Here is a 21,554-nt window from a genome sequence, read left to right as displayed (position 1 = left end):
TTGATGCTTCTGCTTTTTGTCACAGCTTTGGAACCTGAGCAGCATCTCTGTCCCTGCCACCTGCTGGCCCTTGGAATGCACACATGAGCCCACGTATCACTTCTGGTGAACCCAAGTGGCCGCGTCAGTTTGAAAGGGCAGCTGTTGTCTCACTGTTGCATTTCTTGGCTGGTTACAGCCCCTCCGGCCTGTACTACAGCCTGTGCTTGAAGACACAAAACTGCCATGATGCCTTGAGGAAAGGCATCAAAAGCTTGACAAAGGCTGAAGGGAACACTCTGATTACCCCTTTTCCCAAGAGGGTTCTTTAGCTGAAGTTGCTAAACAGGGCCAGACTTGACACCGCGGCATGGGTTTGTGGTTGTTTTATTTCTCGAGCCCTCAGTCCTGCGTGGGACTCGGTAACCGGGTGCTGCAGAGGCTCCGGCAAGGCATCAAAGACGCCTGCCCCGCACCCAAGGGTGGCGCAAGATCTCCTCCAGCGCTGGCCTGTCCGCGGGGTGCTTGGACAAACACCAGCGGATCAGATGTTGGCACTCTGGGGAGAGAAGCCAGAAAGCGCCGGTCACTTGCAGAAGGCTCCTGCCCAGCTGCTCCCGGTGCCCACAAGGCCCGGGCCGTGCTGCGTGTGCTCAGAGCTGTGCCAGCCTCCCGGCTGACTCTGCCCTTTGCGGGACAGCGGCACGGCAGGACACGCACGACCTCCTTCAGCCAAGCGGGCCACACCAACCCTGTTGTCACGGGCCGCCTCCTGCGGCCAGCCCTTGAGGGCAGATGGGCCTCCCGCGGAGCTGCGTGAGGGCCACGCTGGGCTGCGCGGTGCCATCTGCCAAAGCCTGCCTTCTTGGGGCCGGACACCAACCTGGAGAGACCTGCTGCCAGAAGAAGAACTGCCCCGACACGATGTCACGGTCCTCCTGGAAGGGCATGTTCCCGCAGACCATGACGTACAGCAGCACGCCCAGGGACCAGATGGTTGCCGAATGGCCGTGGTAGCAGCCAAGGCAGATCCACTCGGGTGGGCTGTACATGTGTGTTCCTAGGGGACACAGGCAGTGCTGTCCAGGCGCAGGCTGCTGGCTTCCAGAAGCAGGGGCTGCACCGGTGGCCACAACTTCCCCCCGAGGCCACCGGGCGTCCCCCAGCCAGTTGGCCAAAGCCAGGAAACCATTCTGCAAGGCAAACAAGGCCAGCAGAGCAGCCCAAGCCCTTGCGGGCCTGCCAAGCCGAGCGGCCGGGGCCTGGCTTTGGCAGCCCCCCTCTGTGGGCAGGGCTGGCAGCCGGCTCCTGGGGCACAGCATCTGCCCCGTGCCAAAGGGCAGCCGGCAGCCGGCTGAATGCCGCACCCCGCAGCCCAGGAGGGAATGGGGCCGTGCAGTGCCTGGCACTGGGAGCAGGGCCCGGCCTGTGGGCTCACCGGCAAATCGCGTGAAGGCCTGCTCCTGGAGGAAGGTGCCGCAACCGAAGTCGATGAGCTTCAGGTCGCCACTCTCCGGGTCCACGAGGAGATTCTCTGGCTTGATGTCCCGGTGCAGGACGCCACAGGCGGTGCAGTGCCGCACGGCCTCCAGCACCTGGCAGAAAAGCCAGCGCGCCATCTCCTCGCACAGGAACCCCTGCTCCAGCAGGAAGGCCAGGAGATCCTGCGATGGCTCCGGACGCTCCATCACCAGCAGGAAGCTGTCAGGCAGCTCAAACCAGTCGAAGAGCTGGATGATGTTGTGGCAGCCAGAGCCCACCTTCTCCATGAGCACGATCTCCATGGGAACACGGGTGCCGTCGGGCTGTGAGGAGGAGACAGTGCCTCCAGCAGGCCTGATGCTGCCCTGTGGCTCTGCTGCCCCGTGCCTGGGATGCCCCAGTGCCCCCTTGGGCAGCCTCCCTGGTGCTTGGGCTTCCTCCCGCCCAGGGGATGCTTGGGGGGTGCCCCCCTGCGCGGCCCCACCACCGGTGTTCGGCATCCCCGGGCCCGCCATGCTCCGGCTCGCACGCTGAGCCCACGCCCGCTCCCCCCGCCCTGCGCCGCCTCCCGCCCCCGGGGCCCGGCCTTATCCCTGCCCGCCGCGCCCCGCTCTGTCGCGGTGGCCCCGCTCACTCACCAGCTCGTACCACTGCAGGACGCTCTCCCGGGCCACGCGTTTGATGGCCACCTGCAAGCCCACGAGAGACGGGGCTGAGCTCAAGCCCTGCCCCGCCCCGCCCCTGGCCCTCCTCCCGCGCCCCGCCGTCCCGGCCACTTACCGGGCTCCCGTCTGAGAGGCGGATGCCCGAGAAAACGGTGCCGAAGCCACCGCTGCCCAGCTGCGGGCCCAGCTGGTACAGCTCCTGCAGCTTCTTCTTTTGCCCTGCGACCGAGACCGAGCCATCAGCCTTGCGCCCAGGGCCCCCCCGGCCAAGTGCCCGCGAGTGAAGCGGGCCGAGCCACCGCGGGCCACGTTGCTCTGACCTGCTTCCTGCTGCGCGCCGGGCAGCGGCCACCGCCTTGCAGCCGTCGGGCTGGCGAGCGGCAGAGCTGGGGCAGGGGAGCGCGCAGAGGCGGCTGCAGGAGCCGGAGGGCAGCGGGGCAGGGCGGCACCGTCGCTGTCCCCGGCGTCGTGGGCTGGACTCTGCTGTTGAGGACGGCCGGGGCTACAGCCCGAGGACTCGCACAGGGGGGTGTCAGGAGCAGCTGCAAAACAGGGAGGGGTTTTTTGAAGCCGTGGCCTCAGAAGCACTGGAAACAGCCAGAGACTCTGCTGCTCTCAAGGGCCCTGGCCTGGCCTGGGGATGCCCCTCAAGAGCCCCGAGGGAGCCTCAGACGGCTCCTCAGAAGATCTCACCTGCTACCAGAAAGGCCTTCCTGGTAGTCGGTGGCCGTCTCGGAGCAGCTTCCTGGAGATGGAGAAACCTCCTGGGTCTCTTGAGGGTCGTCTCCGCCACCAGGCACAGGCTGTTGCCAGCTGGCACAGCCGGCACAGCGTCCTGGGAGCTGTGGGCTGGCAACTGCTGGCTCCAGCTCACTTGCTGCTCCGCCACCTGCTCCTGAGAAGGCTCCCCTGGATCGGGCTGGGCTCCCACTTGGACTTCTGGGCTTTCCCTGGCCACATCAGTTGTCAGGGTTGCGCCCGTATTGTTGAAGTCCGTGAGTCCAAGGGAGCTGGGAGACCTGTCCACAGGCTCTGCACCTTCTGCAGGCTGACAGGTCTCACTGAGCGTCTGCGGGGGATAGAGGCTGTCAGAGATAGCCGAGGCTCGTGGCAGGATGGAGGATCTCTGACAGCCTGAGCTTCTTGCCTGGATGGCGGGTCCCTCGTGGTGTGCCATCCTTGCAAGGGTTGAGGCTCTCCCAGGGACGGAGAATCTTGCTGGGAGCAGCCTCTTGAAGGGATGGAGGCTCCTGGAGGAGCTGGACGAGCCACAGCAGGGCAGGTGGCCTCGCTTCAGCAGCTCCTCCAGTTCTTTCCACAACGCCTGCCACATCCCAGAGTAGAGCGGCACCCATGTCCCATTGCAAGCCCAGAGCAGCAGCATCAGTTCCTGCAGCTCCTGGGCCACGGCCACGCAGGGGCCGCAGCTGCAGGGGCTGTGCAGGGGGCTCGCGGGAGCACGTGGCCGCTTGCGAGGGGTCGCCCGAGGCCTGGAGGACCTGGGAGCCACAGGGGCTCCTCGCTTCCTCCGTGAGCCTCTGGGCTGCACCCCGGGGCGCTTGCGCCTCTTCAATGTCCGTGCCTGCCGCCTCCGTGGTTGCCAGTGGCCAACGGCCCACCAGACAGCCACAGTGGCCAGCAGCAGGACAAGCACAATCACCAGGACGCCACCGTCACACATGGCTCCGGCACGTCCCATCGCGACTGCACTGGCAGCTGCAGGTGCTGGCCTGTGTTACGTAGCGACTGCGTGGTGATGTCACAGTGCTGTGGGCCAGGACAGCCGTGTGACATCCCAGCCCTGCCTCTCGCCAGCGCTCAGCCCCTTTGTGACGTCACAGCCCTGCCTCACCCCAGTGCTCTCCAGTGCCACAGGAGGAAGAAAGGGGCTCCCTGTGGGCACTTGAGGGCCCTCTGGAGCTGAGTGGGTGGAAGATTCTTGTCTAAGTAGGACACAGGGATGAGGAGGGGAACAATGATGGTGTCACGTCCTTGCTGGCAGAGCATGGGACATGGATTGTCCAAAGGGACACTGTAAAGTCCTTGGGGAGGGCAAGCCCTGCTCAGCAACATCCAAACCACCCACGTGCTATCCACCACATTCCCATCCCGAATCCAAATCCAATTCTGTCCCACTTCCTGGGAAGAAAATGGATCCTATCCCATTGAAAACCAGCCAGTTCTTCACCCAGCACACCCTGTCCCTGCTCATCTCACATCTGGACACCTGCTCCAGAAGGATTCTGTGAGGGATGGGATCAAAACTCCTCCTAAAATCCTGAAATACAACTGCAATGCCTTCCCATCACCCATGAGACAGGTGACCTTATGGCAGCAGGATAATCAATCAGGTAGACCAGAATTTCCCTCTGTTATCTCACGCTGCCTACGGCTGACACTGGCATTGTCCTTCCATCACTTCCCAGTAGTGCCAAGTATGACCTTCTCCACCATTTTTCCTGTAATCAAGATTAGATTAAGAGGGCTGGAGTTTCCTGGAAAGTCCAAGCACTTGCTGTCAAGTCACATACAGCTGGAGAGCATTGAGCCAGCATGGACCTCCTTGGGCTTTCAGGAGCTTGGGTAGATGATTTAGGGGGTTCCTGCTGGGACATACTGGGATGAATCCCATCCAATGCCACAGCCTCATGGATATTGTTCTGGTCCAGGCTGGGCCCAGAACAATATCCAGCAATCCCAAATGGAAGATCACTGTCCCTCACACCACTCTGCCTCCCCCGTTGGACACCCTTCAGCACCCAGAGAAGCCGGTGGTACTTGGCAGAGCCAGGGTCTGTGGGACAAGGACACTGGCAACAGCTAAAAGCAGAGAGGATGCCCAGAGAGCCCAACTCCCACAGGATTCTGCCATCCTGAGTGGGTCAGCCTGTCCTGAGAGGATGCTTGCCATGGCTTTGGGCATCGTGGTCCTGCTGGCCCCGGTGGGCTGCACAGCCATGGAGGGCTGAGCTGAGTGTCAGCCACCCACGGAAAGCTGGGAGAAAGACGGCGGACAGGACGTGGGATCCCAGCGACCTCCCGCCCCCAGTGCAAACGTGGTGGCCACACCTGTCCTTCCAGTGGCCCCGCAACAACTGGTCTTCCAGTTGCTTCAGTGCCTGGAGGGACCCCTCAATCCCAACAAGGTGCCAAACCCCAGCGTCCTGCCATGGACCTGTCCGGGGGTTGCCACCGAGGGTCCATCCATAAGCAGCTGCTCCAGGAGGTCAAAGAGGAGGCAGTGAGGAGAGCCCAGCAAGGCAGGGAGGGGAGGAGATGAGGGGCTGGGAAGGGAAAGGGAGGACCACGCACTTGGTCTCAGAGGACCAGGCACTGCAGGCTTGGCACTGCTGGCTCTCAGGGTGCCCTGGATGGGCAAGGTGGTGCCAGGTGCCATCCCACCATGTGCCCCGGCTGTCCTCTTGTCCCCACAGCCATGACCTTGGGACAGATGGCTCTGCACATCCTTGCCCTCCTCTTCTGCCAACACAGTTCAGGGAAAATACTTCCACTACTCCACCTCAGTAAGGGTCCCAGGTGGCTCCATGCTGCTCAGGGTGCTGGAGGTGGTGGCAGAGGAGAACCCTGAAACCTTTAGGTGAGAGCCAGAGGGGCTGTGGTAGTGGGGTTGGGCATCCCACCACCCAGCCCGGAGCCCACTCCCTCTTCCTGGCAACTTCCGGACATCCTGGGGCCCCATGGTGGTCTCCATCCACGAGCTGGCTTCCAGCATGGATGACAGGACATACTGGCAGTGCCACAGTGCTGGGGACACCCTCAATGAAGATGGGTGGCCCAGGGTGGGGGAGCACCTGCAAACCACCAGCTGGGGAGTGCATCCAGGCCATCTTCAGCTCCTACTGATGCCACTGAAAGACACTGGGAGCCGCCATGGAGCAAGGAAGTATCATTCCAGCATGTCCCTGGGTATCTCTGTGTGGCCCTGGGAATGGCAGACAGTGCCACAAAGTAGGAGGTCCCTTGTATCCCCAGCTTCCAGGGCAGGAAAAACAAGGAGGTATTGTTCCTACAGTCCCACCCTGGCATAACTGGAGGGGAACCCAGTACAAGACACCAAGAGGCCCTAGGACACAGGTGGCAGGGATCCAGCAGATGACCCTGCACCAGATTGGCTTGTGGCGCCAGGGTGGAGGATTTGGGTTATAAACCTCAGGGATCAAGGGGACCCCCAGGATCCAGGGGACAGGATGGGCAGCACAGAGCAGAGCCGATAGAAACCGCGATGGGGAAGGGATCAGTGCCATCTGCAGGGCAGAAGGACACTGGATGCGGGAGTGACCGCAGAGCCACCGTTTGATGGAAATGGATTGTTAGGGGTGTCTGGGGCTGCCATCGTACCAGGGACTCACCACACTGGGGCCCTTGCTAACAGGCAGGCTGGGTGCGGACAGAGAGCAAGTCAGTTCCCTGGGACACATGGGACCTCTCGATCCACTCGCAACTTTAGGCCTAAGGGGGAAAACTGTCAAGAAGTTCTTTGATTATTCAGGGACCAAGTGGGATAGAGGAGCAGGTGCATTTTATTCAACCACTATTGGTAAATGTGGGGGATAGGTTTGAAAGGCATGAATTTCTGTTTATTCCTGATTGTGATTGTAATTTACTGGGAAGGGATTTGATGGCTAAACTGGGAATGTAAATTAATATTGTGAAAGGTGATAAGGAAGCTACCACTGCTGTAACTGTCTGTCAAATGCCGGAGAAGGCCTATGCTGAAATAAACCCGGAAGTGTGGGTAGTTCCAGGGAAATGTGGAAAATTAGATATAGAACCTCTCCAAATCACTTTGAAGCCACCAGGACAAGTGTTGTTTAAAAAGCAATACCCTCTTTCAGGAGGGAAGGAAGGGGTTACAGCCTGTTACTGAGTCCCTGTTAAGGGCAGGTCTTTTGGAGCCACGGATGTCTCCCTATAACACTGCTATCCTGCCAGGTGAGAACCTGGCAGAATTTTAAAGGGTTAAAAAGCAGATGAACTGAGGCTCCTGCCCTAGCCCTTCCAGACAGGGAAGAAGTATTTGCATTTTATGTAGATGTTGAACAGGACCACGCCAGAGGAGTTCTAGTGCAAGAACACCACGGGGCGGTACTTGAAGGCCGATGGCCCATTCTTCTGAAATGTTAGACCCCTCGGCGAGGGGTGGTCCCATTGTTTGCAAAATTGTGCAGCCACGGCTTTCATGGTAACTGAGGACGGCAGGAGGCTCTCTAACCCTTAAGCTTCACATCAAGTTGAGGCTTTGTTGACCAAAAGAGCCTCTCATGGAACAGGAGGATTTAGAATTAAGTAGGGGGGAAGGGTTTAACCCCACCTCCTGTTTAACTGGTCCCGAGGGAGGAGACCTGAAGGAAACTCATGACTGGATTCAGGTAATAGATCTCCAGATGCCGAGGTGATATTCAATTTTCCCCCTTGGAATTAATGTTTGGGATTTTTCTTTTTCTGGAGCAGTAAATCAGGATGTTGATGGAGGTCTCTGGTTCTGTTCCCAACAGGGCAGCCATTTGGCACAGCCCATGAACGCGGCATCGGAGTCCATGGAGGTGTAGGACAGATCTTTCCCTCTCCCACTCCCCACTGCCACCAGCTCCCCCTGGGCAAGGAGGGGGCTCCCGGCTGAGCGAGGGCAGCGCGAACGTGCAGCAGCTCAAGGATCCGCTCCCTGCGCGTTTCCCGGCACAGGGCTGCCCTGGGCCTTGGCATGGACAGACTGTCCCCCTTCTCTGCTGGGCGTGACCCTCCTGCCCCAGCCTCGCTCAGTTCGATTCATGTGCCTCCCGTGAGGGGCACCCTTCACACAGATCCTGCTTCTGATTCCTTGGATCCACAGCACTGTTTTTCCTGGATTTTAGCCACGGCTTCCCCTGTGTAAAGGATAGGCATACATAGGAGGAGTGTGTTGGGCTCCCCTCCACCACTGTTAGTGGTTTCAGGCCCCCAAGAGCTCTTGTTTCTCCCTTTTTCCCAGCAATATCCCTCTGTCCCCTCCTTCCCGACGCTTCCCCTCAGCAGCACCGAGCCTTTTCCCGCCCTTTTCCCCTCAGCGCTGGCCCCGCCCCCGCTCCGACCACGCCCCCTGGCGCCGCTCAGGCCCTGGCCACGCCCCCTCCCCGCCCTCCCCTCCCTAATTAGTGCCCTTAGTTCGTCCCTCGTTAATACGTCACTAATTAGGCCCCTGGCGGCCAAGAGCAGGGGTTTGGAGGAGCTCTGTGGGACACCCTGGCTGCGTGGGGCAGGCCAGAGGCGCCCGGTGTTGTCCCTCCACTCAGGGCAGGGATCCGGGGCACCGCGGCCACCCGGGGAAGATGCTCCGTTCCCAGCCCACACCTCCACGAAAGGGAGAGGAGGAAAGCAGGGTGCCAGAGACACAGAACCCCTCAAGACTTCCCCAGCTGGGTCTTCTCCGCCCCGCCCCGCCCCTTCCAGCTCTATGCCGTGTTTACAGGAGCTCAGAAAGAGGAAAAAAAAGAGAAACGAGCTCCACAGTGAATTCCTGAAAGAAAAATCCATCAATGGCCAGGAGGCTCCTGTGGCTCCTTCCTGAAAATCAGGGCTGTGGGGAACAGGGTGCAAGGTGTCCCAGGACACAGGGCTGGACACTGATCCCTCCTGGATCTCCTTGGCACCCCTGTCCCAGGAAAAAATGGTCCTGAATATCCTCCTGGAGCTGTCCCAGGAAGGTCCCTGCTCCCTGGTGCGGGATGGGAGGGGTAGAGGTGGTCCTCTCACACTCATCCCACTCATTCCCCCCTGCGCTGGCTTTGCCTCTGGGGTGTTGATTCCCCTTTTTAGGGTGTCCAGCCCTGTTCCCATGGGGAACCTTGGCAGCACCCATGGGCATAACCAACCCTTGTGGGAGGCTGGGAGCACTGGTGAGGGAGGGGGCTGTTCCTGGTGACCTGGAACTTGGCTCCTGCTGTGAGCCAGGGGCTTTCTGCCTGCTGGGCTGGGGGAACACCCTCTCTGAGCTCTGTGACACCCCCAGCCCCACAGCCACTCCTTGCCACAGCTCCTCCTAGACAGCATCCGCTACGGACATGTCCCCCGCTACCGTCCCTTGGCCAGGGGCCTTGTGGCTCATGCCAGACCCTTCTTCCTCCCCAGGGAGCCTCCTCCCAGGTAAGAGGGGAGCCCCCTACAGCCCAGGACTCTCCAGCTCAGCCCCCTGGAGCCAGGCCGCCGTCTGAGTCCCACGTGCCCTGAGCCAAGTGGGGACTGGCGGCCGTCTTGGCCACAGTGACCACAGATAAATCGAGTTTCCAACCTCTGACAAGAGGAAAAGGGCCAGCAAAACCTCAGCTCGGGGCATGAGGAGAGCAGACCTCAGACTGCTCACGGAACTGGTAAGCACGGTCTCCAGGGACAATGTTTTTGCAGGTGCTGGGGTCCATCAGTGCTGGTCAATTTTGAAACATCACCTCCTAAGGGCGCAGGAGCAGGCGATTCCCAAATGTCGGAAGCCAAGCAGACGAGGCAGAAGGCATCTTCTCTGGGAAAGAGGATGGAAAAGAAAGCTGTGTGCCCAGTGGAAGCAAGGTCAGCAGAAGAATACAGATGTCAGGAAAATTAATCCACAAACACCACAGGTTTATGTCCAAACAAGAGACAGAGCAGTCCTGTTATTTTATTCGAATAAAGGGAGAAGTCATGGGCATTTCCCATGGGATCTCTCAAATTGTTAGAGGACGCAGCTTCCTTTTTCTCCTAATTTCCCAGCTGCATTTCCCTCTCTCCTTCCCCACTGGCTGAGGTACTTGAGAGGTACAGACTTCCCGAATGGCTTAATACCAACCCCCTTTCTAATGTGTACCCCCCACCCTCATTCTTTTCCTTGTGTCTGTTCTTTTTCTCTAAATCCAGGGATTAGCAGAGTCTTGAGTGAGTAACAGTCTGTGTCAATTAGTGGAATTCCTATGGAATTTGTGGTTCCTCGCTTTGCTTCTTTCACCTATCAGTATCTGGCTTTATCTACCATCAGGCCCACAGATAGTTTGTAAAGACACCTCCTTCTCATTCCTTCCACAGAGATGTCTCTTGCCACTGTAGGGAGAACTTTGGTGCAGTGAAAGCTCAGCTGGAGAGGAAGAAATGTGGGGCACAATAAAAAGAGTGTTTTTAAATATATTAGTGGAAAAAAACATTGTAGAAATAACATTGTCCCCTTTCAGGATGTGGATGGTCACCTCACAAACAGGGACAGGGACACAGCCCAGGTGTTTAATGCATTCTTTGCCTCTGTCTTCAACACTCCTCCCTCCCTTCCCAGTGGAAAACATGCACTGTACCAAGGGACACTGCAAAGTCCTTGAAGAGGGCAAGCCCTGCTCAGCAGAAACCAAACCACCCCTGTTTGATCCACAGCATTCCCATCGTGAATCTGAACCCAGCGTGTGCCAGCAATTGGGAAAAAAGAAACCCTGTGCCCATCAAAACCAGAGCAGTGGGAGGACCATGAGCGCTCCTTGGGAAATCCTGACTTATTTAGAAAAGAGGCAACACAGAAGTCGGTGAGTTGTTACAGAAAACTCTTCCTGCCCTCGACAGCCAGTTCAGGAGAGCTCCCCAGAGACACAGGAACTTCAACTGCCTTTGTCTCTGGAAGATCTTCTCAGGAACAGAGTAGTGGGTGTTTCCAGTTGGTACCGCTGCAGTGTCCTGGGAGCCACGGGCTTGACACTGGTGGCAGCAGCACTCTTCCTGATGTGCCACTTGCTGCAGGGAATGATTCCCTGCAGCAGGCTGAGCTCCTGTTCTTACTGCCAGGCTTTTTCTGGCCATGTGCATCTTCAGAGATGAGCTGGTTCTGCTGATCCCTGAGGTGGGCACAGGGCTGTGACGGCACAAAGGGGCTGAGCGCTGGCGAGAGGCAGGGCTGGGATGTCACACGGCTGTCCTGGCCCACAGCACTGTGACATCACCACGCAGTCGCTACGTAACACAGGCCAGCACCTGCAGCTGCCAGTGCAGTCGCGATGGGACGTGCCGGAGCCATGTGTGACGGTGGCGTCCTGGTGATTGTGCTTGTCCTGCTGCTGGCCACTGTGGCTGTCTGGTGGGCCGTTGGCCACTGGCAACCACGGAGGCGGCAGGCACGGACATTGAAGAGGCGCAAGCGCCCCGGGGTGCAGCCCAGAGGCTCACAGAGGAAGCGAGGAGCCCCTGTGGCTCCCAGGTCCTCCAGGCCTCGGGCGACCCCTCGCAAGCGGCCACGTGCTCCCGCGAGCCCCCTGCACAGCCCCTGCAGCTGCGGCCCCTGCGTGGCCGTGGCCCAGGAGCTGCAGGAACTGATGCTGCTGCTCTGGGCTTGCAATGGGACATGGGTGCCGCTCTACTCTGGGATGTGGCAGGCGTTGTGGAAAGAACTGGAGGAGCTGCTGAAGCGAGGCCACCTGCCCTGCTGTGGCTCGTCCAGCTCCTCCAGGAGCCTCCATCCCTTCAAGAGGCTGCTCCCAGCAAGATTCTCCGTCCCTGGGAGAGCCTCAACCCTTGCAAGGATGGCACACCACGAGGGACCCGCCATCCAGGCAAGAAGCTCAGGCTGTCAGAGATCCTCCATCCTGCCACGAGCCTCGGCTATCTCTGACAGCCTCTATCCCCCGCAGACGCTCAGTGAGACCTGTCAGCCTGCAGAAGGTGCAGAGCCTGTGGACAGGTCTCCCAGCTCCCTTGGACTCACGGACTTCAACAATACGGGCGCAACCCTGACAACTGATGTGGCCAGGGAAAGCCCAGAAGTCCAAGTGGGAGCCCAGCCCGATCCAGGGGAGCCTTCTCAGGAGCAGGTGGCGGAGCAGCAAGTGAGCTGGAGCCAGCAGTTGCCAGCCCACAGCTCCCAGGACGCTGTGCCGGCTGTGCCAGCTGGCAACAGCCTGTGCCTGGTGGCGGAGACGACCCTCAAGAGACCCAGGAGGTTTCTCCATCTCCAGGAAGCTGCTCCGAGACGGCCACCGACTACCAGGAAGGCCTTTCTGGTAGCAGGTGAGATCTTCTGAGGAGCCGTCTGAGGCTCCCTCGGGGCTCTTGAGGGGCATCCCCAGGCCAGGCCAGGGCCCTTGAGAGCAGCAGAGTCTCTGGCTGTTTCCAGTGCTTCTGAGGCCACGGCTTCAAAAAACCCCTCCCTGTTTTGCAGCTGCTCCTGACACCCCCCTGTGCGAGTCCTCGGGCTGTAGCCCCGGCCGTCCTCAACAGCAGAGTCCAGCCCACGACGCCGGGGACAGCGACGGTGCCGCCCTGCCCCGCTGCCCTCCGGCTCCTGCAGCCGCCTCTGCGCGCTCCCCTGCCCCAGCTCTGCCGCTCGCCAGCCCGACGGCTGCAAGGCGGTGGCCGCTGCCCGGCGCGCAGCAGGAAGCAGGTCAGAGCAACGTGGCCCGCGGTGGCTCGGCCCGCTTCACTCGCGGGCACTTGGCCGGGGGGGCCCTGGGCGCAAGGCTGATGGCTCGGTCTCGGTCGCAGGGCAAAAGAAGAAGCTGCAGGAGCTGTACCAGCTGGGCCCGCAGCTGGGCAGCGGTGGCTTCGGCACCGTTTTCTCGGGCATCCGCCTCTCAGACGGGAGCCCGGTAAGTGGCCGGGACGGCGGGGCGCGGGAGGAGGGCCAGGGGCGGGGCGGGGCAGGGCTTGAGCTCAGCCCCGTCTCTCGTGGGCTTGCAGGTGGCCATCAAACGCGTGGCCCGGGAGAGCGTCCTGCAGTGGTACGAGCTGGTGAGTGAGCGGGGCCACCGCGACAGAGCGGGGCGCGGCGGGCAGGGATAAGGCCGGGCCCCGGGGGCGGGAGGCGGCGCAGGGCGGGGGGAGCGGGCGTGGGCTCAGCGTGCGAGCCGGAGCATGGCGGGCCCGGGGATGCCGAACACCGGTGGTGGGGCCGCGCAGGGGGGCACCCCCCAAGCATCCCCTGGGCGGGAGGAAGCCCAAGCACCAGGGAGGCTGCCCAAGGGGGCACTGGGGCATCCCAGGCACGGGGCAGCAGAGCCACAGGGCAGCATCAGGCCTGCTGGAGGCACTGTCTCCTCCTCACAGCCCGACGGCACCCGTGTTCCCATGGAGATCGTGCTCATGGAGAAGGTGGGCTCTGGCTGCCACAACATCATCCAGCTCCTCGACTGGTTTGAGCTGCCTGACAGCTTCCTGCTGGTGATGGAGCGTCCGGAGCCATCGCAGGATCTCCTGGCCTTCCTGCTGGAGCAGGGGTTCCTGTGCGAGGAGATGGCGCGCTGGCTTTTCTGCCAGGTGCTGGAGGCCGTGCGGCACTGCACCGCCTGTGGCGTCCTGCACCGGGACATCAAGCCAGAGAATCTCCTCGTGGACCCGGAGAGTGGCGACCTGAAGCTCATCGACTTTGGTTGCGGCACCTTCCTCCAGGAGCAGGCCTTCACGCGATTTGCCGGTGAGCCCACAGGCCGGGCCCTGCTCCCAGTGCCAGGCACTGCACGGCCCCATTCCCTCCTGGGCTGCGGGGTGCGGCATTCAGCCGGCTGCCGGCTGCCCTTTGGCACGGGGCAGATGCTGTGCCCCAGGAGCCGGCTGCCAGCCCTGCCCACAGAGGGGGGCTGCCAAAGCCAGGCCCCGGCCGCTCGGCTTGGCAGGCCCGCAAGGGCTTGGGCTGCTCTGCTGGCCTTGTTTGCCTTGCAGAATGGTTTCCTGGCTTTGGCCAACTGGCTGGGGGACGCCCGGTGGCCTCGGGGGGAAGTTGTGGCCACCGGTGCAGCCCCTGCTTCTGGAAGCCAGCAGCCTGCGCCTGGACAGCACTGCCTGTGTCCCCTAGGAACACACATGTACAGCCCACCCGAGTGGATCTGCCTTGGCTGCTACCACGGCCATTCGGCAACCATCTGGTCCCTGGGCGTGCTGCTGTACGTCATGGTCTGCGGGAACATGCCCTTCCAGGAGGACCGTGACATCGTGTCGGGGCAGTTCTTCTTCTGGCAGCAGGTCTCTCCAGGTTGGTGTCCGGCCCCAAGAAGGCAGGCTTTGGCAGATGGCACCGCGCAGCCCAGCGTGGCCCTCACGCAGCTCCGCGGGAGGCCCATCTGCCCTCAAGGGCTGGCCGCAGGAGGCGGCCCGTGACAACAGGGTTGGTGTGGCCCGCTTGGCTGAAGGAGGTGGTGCGTGTCCTGCCGTGCCGCTGTCCCGCAAAGGGCAGAGTCAGCCGGGAGGCTGGCACAGCTCTGAGCACACGCAGCACGGCCCGGGCCTTGTGGGCACCGGGAGCAGCTGGGCAGGAGCCTTCTGCAAGTGACCGGCGCTTTCTGGCTTCTCTCCCCAGAGTGCCAACATCTGATCCGCTGGTGTTTGTCCAAGCACCCCGCGGACAGGCCAGCGCTGGAGGAGATCTTGCGCCACCCTTGGGTGCGGGGCAGGCGTCTTTGATGCCTTGCCGGAGCCTCTGCAGCACCCGGTTACCGAGTCCCACGCAGGACTGAGGGCTTGAGAAATAAAACAACCACAAACCCATGCCGCGGTGTCAAGTCTGGCCCTGTTTAGCAACTTCAGCTAAAGAACCCTCTTGGGAAAAGGGGTAATCAGAGTGTTCCCTTCAGCCTTTGTCAAGCTTTTGATGCCTTTCCTCAAAGCATCATGGCAGTTTTGTGTCTTCAAGCACAGGCTGTATTACAGGCCGGAGGGGCTGTAACCAGCCAAGAAATGCAACAGTGAGACAACAGCTGCCCTTTCAAACTGACGCGGCCACTTGGGTTCACCAGAAGTGATACGTGGGCTCATGTGTGCATTCCAAGGGCCAGCAGGTGGCAGGGACAGAGATGCTGCTCAGGTTCCAAAGCTGTGACAAAAAGCAGAAGCATCAAAATGTCATTTCAGGTCAAGCCCTAACGAACGCTTGCTCTTTCTTCCCCTCACACTGGCAGCAGGCAAATGCAGCCCGGTCTGCCTGGATTCAGGGGACAGCAGCGTCTACAGGAGCTGTGCAGGGATGCGCAGATACCAAAAGAGACTCTGGGACAGATGGACACCTCCAGCAGGCTCAGCCTCCCACGCTGGGGCAGGGAAAGAGCGTGAGGGCACCCCCGCTGCAGAGGAAGGAGCGGCAGAGAAAGTGATCCCTAGAGACTCCAAGGGAACCCCCCTGGTGTTACCAGCCTCTAACCCCGTCTCACATTCGGGAGTTGTGTTATGTAACGGAGTGATTCTTGGTAACTTTGTTGCACCGTGTAGCCCAGAGCTTTAGAACACTGGGGGGAAGGAGTGGTATTTCTCCCCAGCTCCCTTCTGGAGACTTTGCTATGCCAACAAAGAATCACTGAATGCTCATAGCACCTCCTGGCCAGCAAGGGAGGGAGACAAGGAAAAACAACCTCAAGTGGCCACAGACCTCCTCCTGCTTCTGCTGCATTTCACATTTTTCAGCCCCAGAAGGGCATCCATCTCTATTACCCTTTCTATTTGCTTCTACCCTTCCAGGAGATTTTTCTTTATAGCAGATGCTTTTCATGTTTAGAAACCACAGCATCCTCTGGGGGACAAGGAAACACTCCCACGTACAGATGAGGGAATAGGCCCCTGAGAGGAGGCAGCTGCTTGAACAAGATCTAAAGCAGAAAGTGAATCCAGAGCATTTGTCTCTAGTTTTGTCTCTCTATCGGGCAGAACAGCACTAGATGATCTTCACTCACGTACAGTCATTTCTTACAACCTTATTGGCTCTAGCAGCCTCATAAAAGGAGTTCATCTGCAACCTGTGTCCTGCTGCCCTTGCTACAGGGACAAGGTGTCTGTGGCTTCAAAGCTCTGATCAGCCTAGGCTCTTCTTTCCTTTCTATGCATTGTGCTGGGCTTCCTGCATGGTTTAAAGAAACCAGAGAGTTTGGGAAACTAGTTCTGGATGTACTGATACCAAACAGGTGCTGTGCTATAGTACGTGATAATTCAGTGTGTGTGGCATTGAGCAGAAGCCAGGCAGAATCAGGGAGAGCTGAAAAGCTTCTTAATTACATCTGAACTGCCTGTTCCAGGGATTCTGTGATTCAATGGAAGCCTGAGAACCAGAGGAGAGGCCTGAAACTACAGAAACCAAATAATGAAACATCTCTTTTTCAGACAACTTGCAGGAGAAGGAAAGATGACGCAGGAGTTGGGATCCAGAGACTAAAGGGCACCTGCTCTGCCCCAGTGTTATTGTCACTGCAGCTTCAGGATGTCTGGGGGTCCTTTGAGGCAGGTGAGGCTTGGGGAAATGCACAGAGCTATACCATATAGCTATACCATAAAGCATTCATGCCAACAGCAGAGAAGGCAAAGAGACACAGGAGATGATGGGTTTTTCCTTGTAAGCCTGAGGAATTCACAGGAATCCCCATTTTCCCCAGCTTCCCAACAGTATCAGTGTTTAGACATCACCCTGCCATGGAGGATTGTAGGTACAAAAATGCTGTTAGCGAGGATTTTCTTGTTATTTTCTAAGTCCGTGAGAGATTTTTCTCTCTCACAGAAGCGGTAGCAGGGAATGTAAACAACCAAGCCACCTGCAACCTTGGAAAGTCTTGTTTATGGTATAGTAGAAAAATATTTTGACAATGGATGTTTTAGGATTTTAGCCAATCACCCCCAAGGGGTGGCTGGTCCTTTGTCCAATTAGACTATGAAGAAAAAAGTCTATAAAAGAGTTAGTAAAATAATTAAAGAAATCAATCTTGCTGCACAATTCCTGCCTGCTGGATCTTCTCCTCCTCCTCCTCCCTATGGCTGCGGGACATGGTGATATACCGTAGGAACCAGGCCTGCGGTAATAGAGGATCCTCAAAAATCTCCCTTTATAGTGAGCAGAGAAACTGGTATTTCTCTGTAAGTGGCCACGATCCCCCTTGGCAGTGCAGCTGTTACTGCAATTTTACTTTGGGGAAGTTAAACACCAGTCTCATCTCTAAAAGCATCCTCACTCACTTTACAAAGTGCCTCAGGAAGGGTAAAAAGAGGGACTTTAACACTGCACACAAGCACACACCTGTTGGGGTCTCCTCCCCCGCCGTGTAGCCCTGGGAGAGGGGCCCTGAGGGCACAGACACGCGGTTTCCCTGCCCCTGCTCAGCCTCGTTCCCATTGGTTGGTTTGTGTTCCCCTGTGCGGGCGAAGGACCCTTGGTCCGGTGACTGGACCAGTTCCTCGGCAGAGCCCTGGCCATGCAGCTGGAGAAATAAACATCTCTCTGAAACATCTAGCAAGAATCCGTCCATATATAATTCCTTTCCACAGGACTCCTGGTTTGGTATATGCATGTTGCAGTATCCCCACTGCAACACACACCCTCCTCAGCTGTGCTGTTAAATGCCAGGTTGCAATCCAGAGACTTACCTTCTCCACTCGGAAAGGGAATTCTTTGGCTGATACTTCTATAGAGGGATCAATAAACTCACAAGTAAGGACTGTTTCTGTTATTGGCTCTGCGGTTGTGCTTTTCCCAGTGGTGGCTTCACACAGCACGTAATCCTGCGCCGCCTGCCTGCAAGAGACACTTGTCACCAGCGGGTGCTGGCATCCAGCAAATTGGCTCACCACCCACCACGGGCCCTATTCCTGCCACAGAGTTATGGTCACTGCCCCCTTTTCTTCCTGTGATGCAGCTTATTTATTCTGCACTCAATTGTCTCTAACACTGCACCCCAACAGCCACAAAAGGCACTTGTGAGACCTTCCCTCCCTTCTCACACAGCTTTTGTCTTACTCTGTGCATACCCCAGATAAACCACTTGGCACTTGTTTAATTCACTTTCTTCTTGGGCTCCTAGTCTAAGTGTAACTTATTTCTCTGTCTTTCCTTGCTGACTCAGCATGCAACACTGTTTGCCCAAAAGAGCAGTATTTCTTTCCACCCCTATTTTGGGATCAGCACTGGGTTTTGGTAGATGTGAAATCACGATAAAGCCTTAGCTGGCCTGATGGTGGCCAGCAAGGAAAACAACTGGTGCTGCCATGGAAACGTGTGGCCTTAAACCAGTTTCTTGAAGGCCCCTGCTCATTCCCCCAGGCAAATGTCAAGGGACTGCGGAACAAGCCCAGGGGAGGGGATCTGATGGTTCCCCAGGCTCAGCCCTTGGTGGGGACCTCACCTGCGGAACGCTGGAGAAGCCTTGCACCACCATGTGAGCTGACTCGTCTGGCTGCAGCTCCATTGACCGTGGCTGCAGCTGAAACAGGGGCTCTGGGAATCCTCTTTGTCCCTGGAGCTACTGACAGATGTGAGGCTCTGGCCCTCCTCCTCAGGTGGTCTGTAACATGCCATGGTCCAGTAGAGCCAATGGAAACGGTAGCCCCCATTTGTGAATTTGAACCGACAAAAGCAGGGAATGAGGCTAGAAGAGAAGACAAGATGGAAAACAGTATGGGAGTAGCGATATTTCCCTTGGTCATCAGATTGCTCCCAATGAACAATTTGAGGTGTTAATAGCTTGGAGACTGTCTTCATTTCCAGGTCTTAATATGGACCAGAAACAATGTCTGATAAGCTGCCCTTCTGATGTCATCATTGCTAAGAGAAATATGTTTATAATGGCAATGTAGCATTTTCCAGGAGATGCTGACAGGACCTGGTGTTTTCCTCCAAAATGTTTGTTCTGTGGTGATTCATCCTGTTACTGTATTTTGTATTAATCTGCACCCAAAACTATTACTCAATCTTTGAGATCCTGCACTTGGGGACCCTGTAGGGGGGGTACGACCTCCATCCTGAAGTCTGCAGCGACAAAACCCTCATTGATGAGGTGAAAGGTTTGTGTATTACAACGTAGCGCTGGGATCATGACAAATTCTATCAGTCTTGGACTTGGGTAGATATCCGCCCACGTTCCAGTGCTCCGTAAAACCTGTCTCTGTTCCAGAAAGCAGGCAAGAAAGATTTGAAAAAAAAACAAACCAAACCACAACAGGGAAAGCTAAAAAAGCTTAAACAGCTCAATCCTGCTCAAGTTATTTCTTTAGGGACAACTACCACTCTCCAGCTGAAATTCTGGGCTTTTGGGGGAAAAAAAAAGAAACATTCACCTTTAGCGGCGGGGGGGAGGGTTCCGAGCGCAGGGGAGCCGGCCAAAGTCACGATACGAACACCGATACAATTTGAAGAATCCGTGTACGCTTTGCACCCTGCCAGGATGAGTTGCACAAAGGCACACGTCTCCCCTTGCACTCACCAGAGGATTTCCTTCATCCCCGAACACGCCAATAAGGACACTGGTGTCATACTCACCCAATTTTTGGGCTTCGATTGTAACTGGAATCTCTGCTACGCTGAAAGGCTGGACAATCCCACAGGGCTCGGAGCTGAACACAGGAGTATCTTCCTTGCGTTTCTAGAAGGGACAGAATCAAATGCAACTTCAGAGGGACCTCTGAAGAAACTTTAAACTCCTTAACATCCACCACAATGGCAACTCACACACACTTCTAAAAATCCCCAGGAAAAAGGTGAAAGGCACAAACAAGATGCAAGAATTGTAGGTTTAGCATTCTCAGGGGGTCCTGCAAGGAGGCTGCCAGCACAGGCGTTGGTGTCTGTGGATGCGGCAGCTTTTCACAACCCTCTAAGATCTCCCACACCCTGAAGACTAGAACATGAACTGCTTCCTCAGGAGGTTAAACTGCACCCTAGAGTTTACATTCAGGTAGGATCTTGTTCTCAGCAGATCTTTAAGACTGAATAGAAACCAGCAAACCAAACCCTTTTTTTCCCCTAATAATCTCCTCAATAATATTGGAGAGGAGGAGGTGGATGCGATGCCAAACCTGGGCAATAAGCCCGTAGCAGGCAGCAATGTGGCTGTTATTCACAATGACGAACTTCTTCTCGTACGGCTCCTTCAGATGGCACTCATCGTAGCACAGGATGTAGGGGTACGCTGTCAGCTTAGGAACGATGCATCTGGGGAAAGAGATGGCCCCAAGGGAATCAGAGATACTAAGAATAGAGAACGTTTACCCCTGAAGATTGTGAAATGGAGCGTAACACATTTGTCACTGTCAAATCGACATTTAACAGCCCTACAGTGATAAATTGCCTTCAAAGCCTTCCCACTCAAACATGTCTTGTCAAGGAGGGGCAAACCCTGAGAGGCAGCACCCAGAGGCTGCCAAGTGCCCCAGGCAGAGCACTTGTCCCACAGCTGTCTCAGCCCCTCCTTTACCCAAGAAGGCTTGAAAGGACTCCTGTAACAGTCCCAGTGATCCATGAGCTCTGGGGGAGCCTTGCCAACAAGGACCAGTGCTCACCAAGGCTCAAAGAACACCAGACTACAGTGTCTCAGTAAAAATGACTCCCTTCTCTCCCATGGTGCTGTTGCCCTGGCCTGAGAAGTCAGCTGGCTTGCCCCAGCCTTGGAGGGCACAAGCCACCACTTGCCCTATGGAGTGGGTGATCACCCTCTCCCACCTCTCACAGCTCCCTTGGTCCTTCACCCCACGGGTCTCTACACTGACTGTCCCCATTTGCACTTGCTTGACAAAACTGCTGCCCAGGCACTGCCCGGACGGCTCTGCCTGGGAGAGGGAGCTGCATCCCTCTTGTCGTTAAACTGATGTCCACAGCAGCATAGCAGGATGGAATTTGGCTGCAGCAAGAACAACTTCTGGGTTAAGCCTGAGAACATTAAAGCTCAAAATGGGAAGCAGAGGGAAGGACAAAAACTAGAGCTGTCCTGCCACATTAAGGGCTGTTTTCCCTTCATAAGATCTTGCCCTCACCACCTTCGCTGTGAGCCACTTCCCCACTGGCAAGTGCCCTCATTAACAGAACCAGACCCTGACTCTCGGCAAGCTGCTCCCTGTGTCCCAAACCAATGCTGCAGGGTCCTCACAACCCAGCACAACTCCACCTCTTGCAGGAAAAAGGAGAGGAGGCCCTCGGGAAATTTGTTCCACCTCAAGCACCAAAAACCAGGCCAATAAATTATATCATTCCTGTTCCCTTTAGAAAAAGGCCCAGGGTCATGCTGGGGTGGAAGCAGGGGTGCTTTTCACCACAGGCTGCTTTCCAAGTACTGCTGTTCTCATGTCCAGCTGGGCAGAACACAAGGTCATTAAGCAACACTTCTCCTTGGGAGCTGCAGCCAGCAAAGCCTGTGCACGGCAGTGTGCTGGGTGTTCCGGTTTGGCCAAATTTAGAAATATATCCTCTGAGAGAAGGCACAATCACCCCTCCCCCACCAGGGTCGGGAAAAAATAAATTTTCCTTGAAGGAAAGTGAAGCAGATAAAACTATTTATTTAACAAACACACGGGAAAGGAAAATAATGCTAAATAATAAAATCTTTCACTGTGGAGGAAAAACCTGGGAAAGCGTTAGAGTCCTCCCTTTGGTCTCCTCGGAGCTGGGGCTTGGCCCAGGGCCAGGCCCTCTGTGCCCGGTGGAAAGTCCTCTCGATGTGCTCTGATGTTAAAGCAATCAAGCAGTCCAGTAGAAAAGGGAGAAAATCC

The 21,554-nt window shown here is 57.2% G+C and overlaps 2 protein-coding genes and 2 long non-coding RNA genes across 6 annotated transcripts; 1 reads left to right on the top strand and 3 right to left on the bottom strand.

The window, feature by feature from the left end:
- Positions 1-349: 349 nt before the first annotated feature.
- On the bottom strand, positions 350-3,825 carry LOC116449492 (serine/threonine-protein kinase pim-2-like). Its single transcript, XM_032121097.1, has 8 exons — positions 3,478-3,825; positions 2,820-3,195; positions 2,447-2,668; positions 2,242-2,345; positions 2,100-2,150; positions 1,418-1,784; positions 863-1,039; positions 350-538 (listed from the first exon to the last, which is right to left on the bottom strand). Exons 1-8 carry the CDS (start codon positions 3,823-3,825, stop codon positions 435-437), a joined length of 1,749 nt encoding a protein of 582 aa, XP_031976988.1. The 3' UTR covers positions 350-434.
- Positions 3,826-11,119: 7,294 nt separating this feature from the next.
- LOC116449491 (serine/threonine-protein kinase pim-2-like) lies at positions 11,120-14,561 on the top strand. The gene is made up of 8 exons (XM_032121096.1): positions 11,120-11,467; positions 11,750-12,125; positions 12,277-12,498; positions 12,600-12,703; positions 12,795-12,845; positions 13,161-13,527; positions 13,906-14,082; positions 14,407-14,561. The coding sequence occupies exons 1-8, from the start codon at positions 11,120-11,122 to the stop codon at positions 14,508-14,510; spliced, it is 1,749 nt and encodes a 582-aa protein (XP_031976987.1). The 3' UTR covers positions 14,511-14,561.
- A 36-nt stretch (positions 14,562-14,597) lies between these two features.
- Positions 14,598-17,138, bottom strand: LOC116449600. The gene is made up of 2 exons (XR_004242462.1): positions 17,098-17,138; positions 14,598-14,919 (listed from the first exon to the last, which is right to left on the bottom strand). It is a non-coding gene; the product is annotated as an uncharacterized LOC116449600 (long non-coding RNA).
- A 210-nt stretch (positions 17,139-17,348) lies between these two features.
- On the bottom strand, positions 17,349-19,978 carry LOC116449416. 3 transcript variants are annotated; one of them, XR_004242374.1, is made up of 4 exons: positions 19,869-19,978; positions 19,333-19,435; positions 18,200-19,229; positions 17,349-17,592 (listed from the first exon to the last, which is right to left on the bottom strand). It is a non-coding gene; the product is annotated as an uncharacterized LOC116449416 (long non-coding RNA). The 3 variants fall into 3 exon arrangements; XR_004242373.1 differs by lacking the exon at positions 19,869-19,978 and adding an exon at positions 19,522-19,860; XR_004242372.1 differs by lacking the exon at positions 19,869-19,978 and having other exon boundaries at positions 19,333-19,859.
- Positions 19,979-21,554: the final 1,576 nt, after the last annotated feature.

Source organism: Corvus moneduloides, chromosome 11 (assembly GCF_009650955.1).
Source record: "Corvus moneduloides isolate bCorMon1 chromosome 11, bCorMon1.pri, whole genome shotgun sequence".
NCBI classification, from domain to species: domain Eukaryota; kingdom Metazoa; phylum Chordata; class Aves; order Passeriformes; family Corvidae; genus Corvus; species Corvus moneduloides.
The sequence above is the reverse complement of the archived record's forward strand: the minus strand, read 5'-3'. Positions and strand labels throughout refer to the sequence as shown.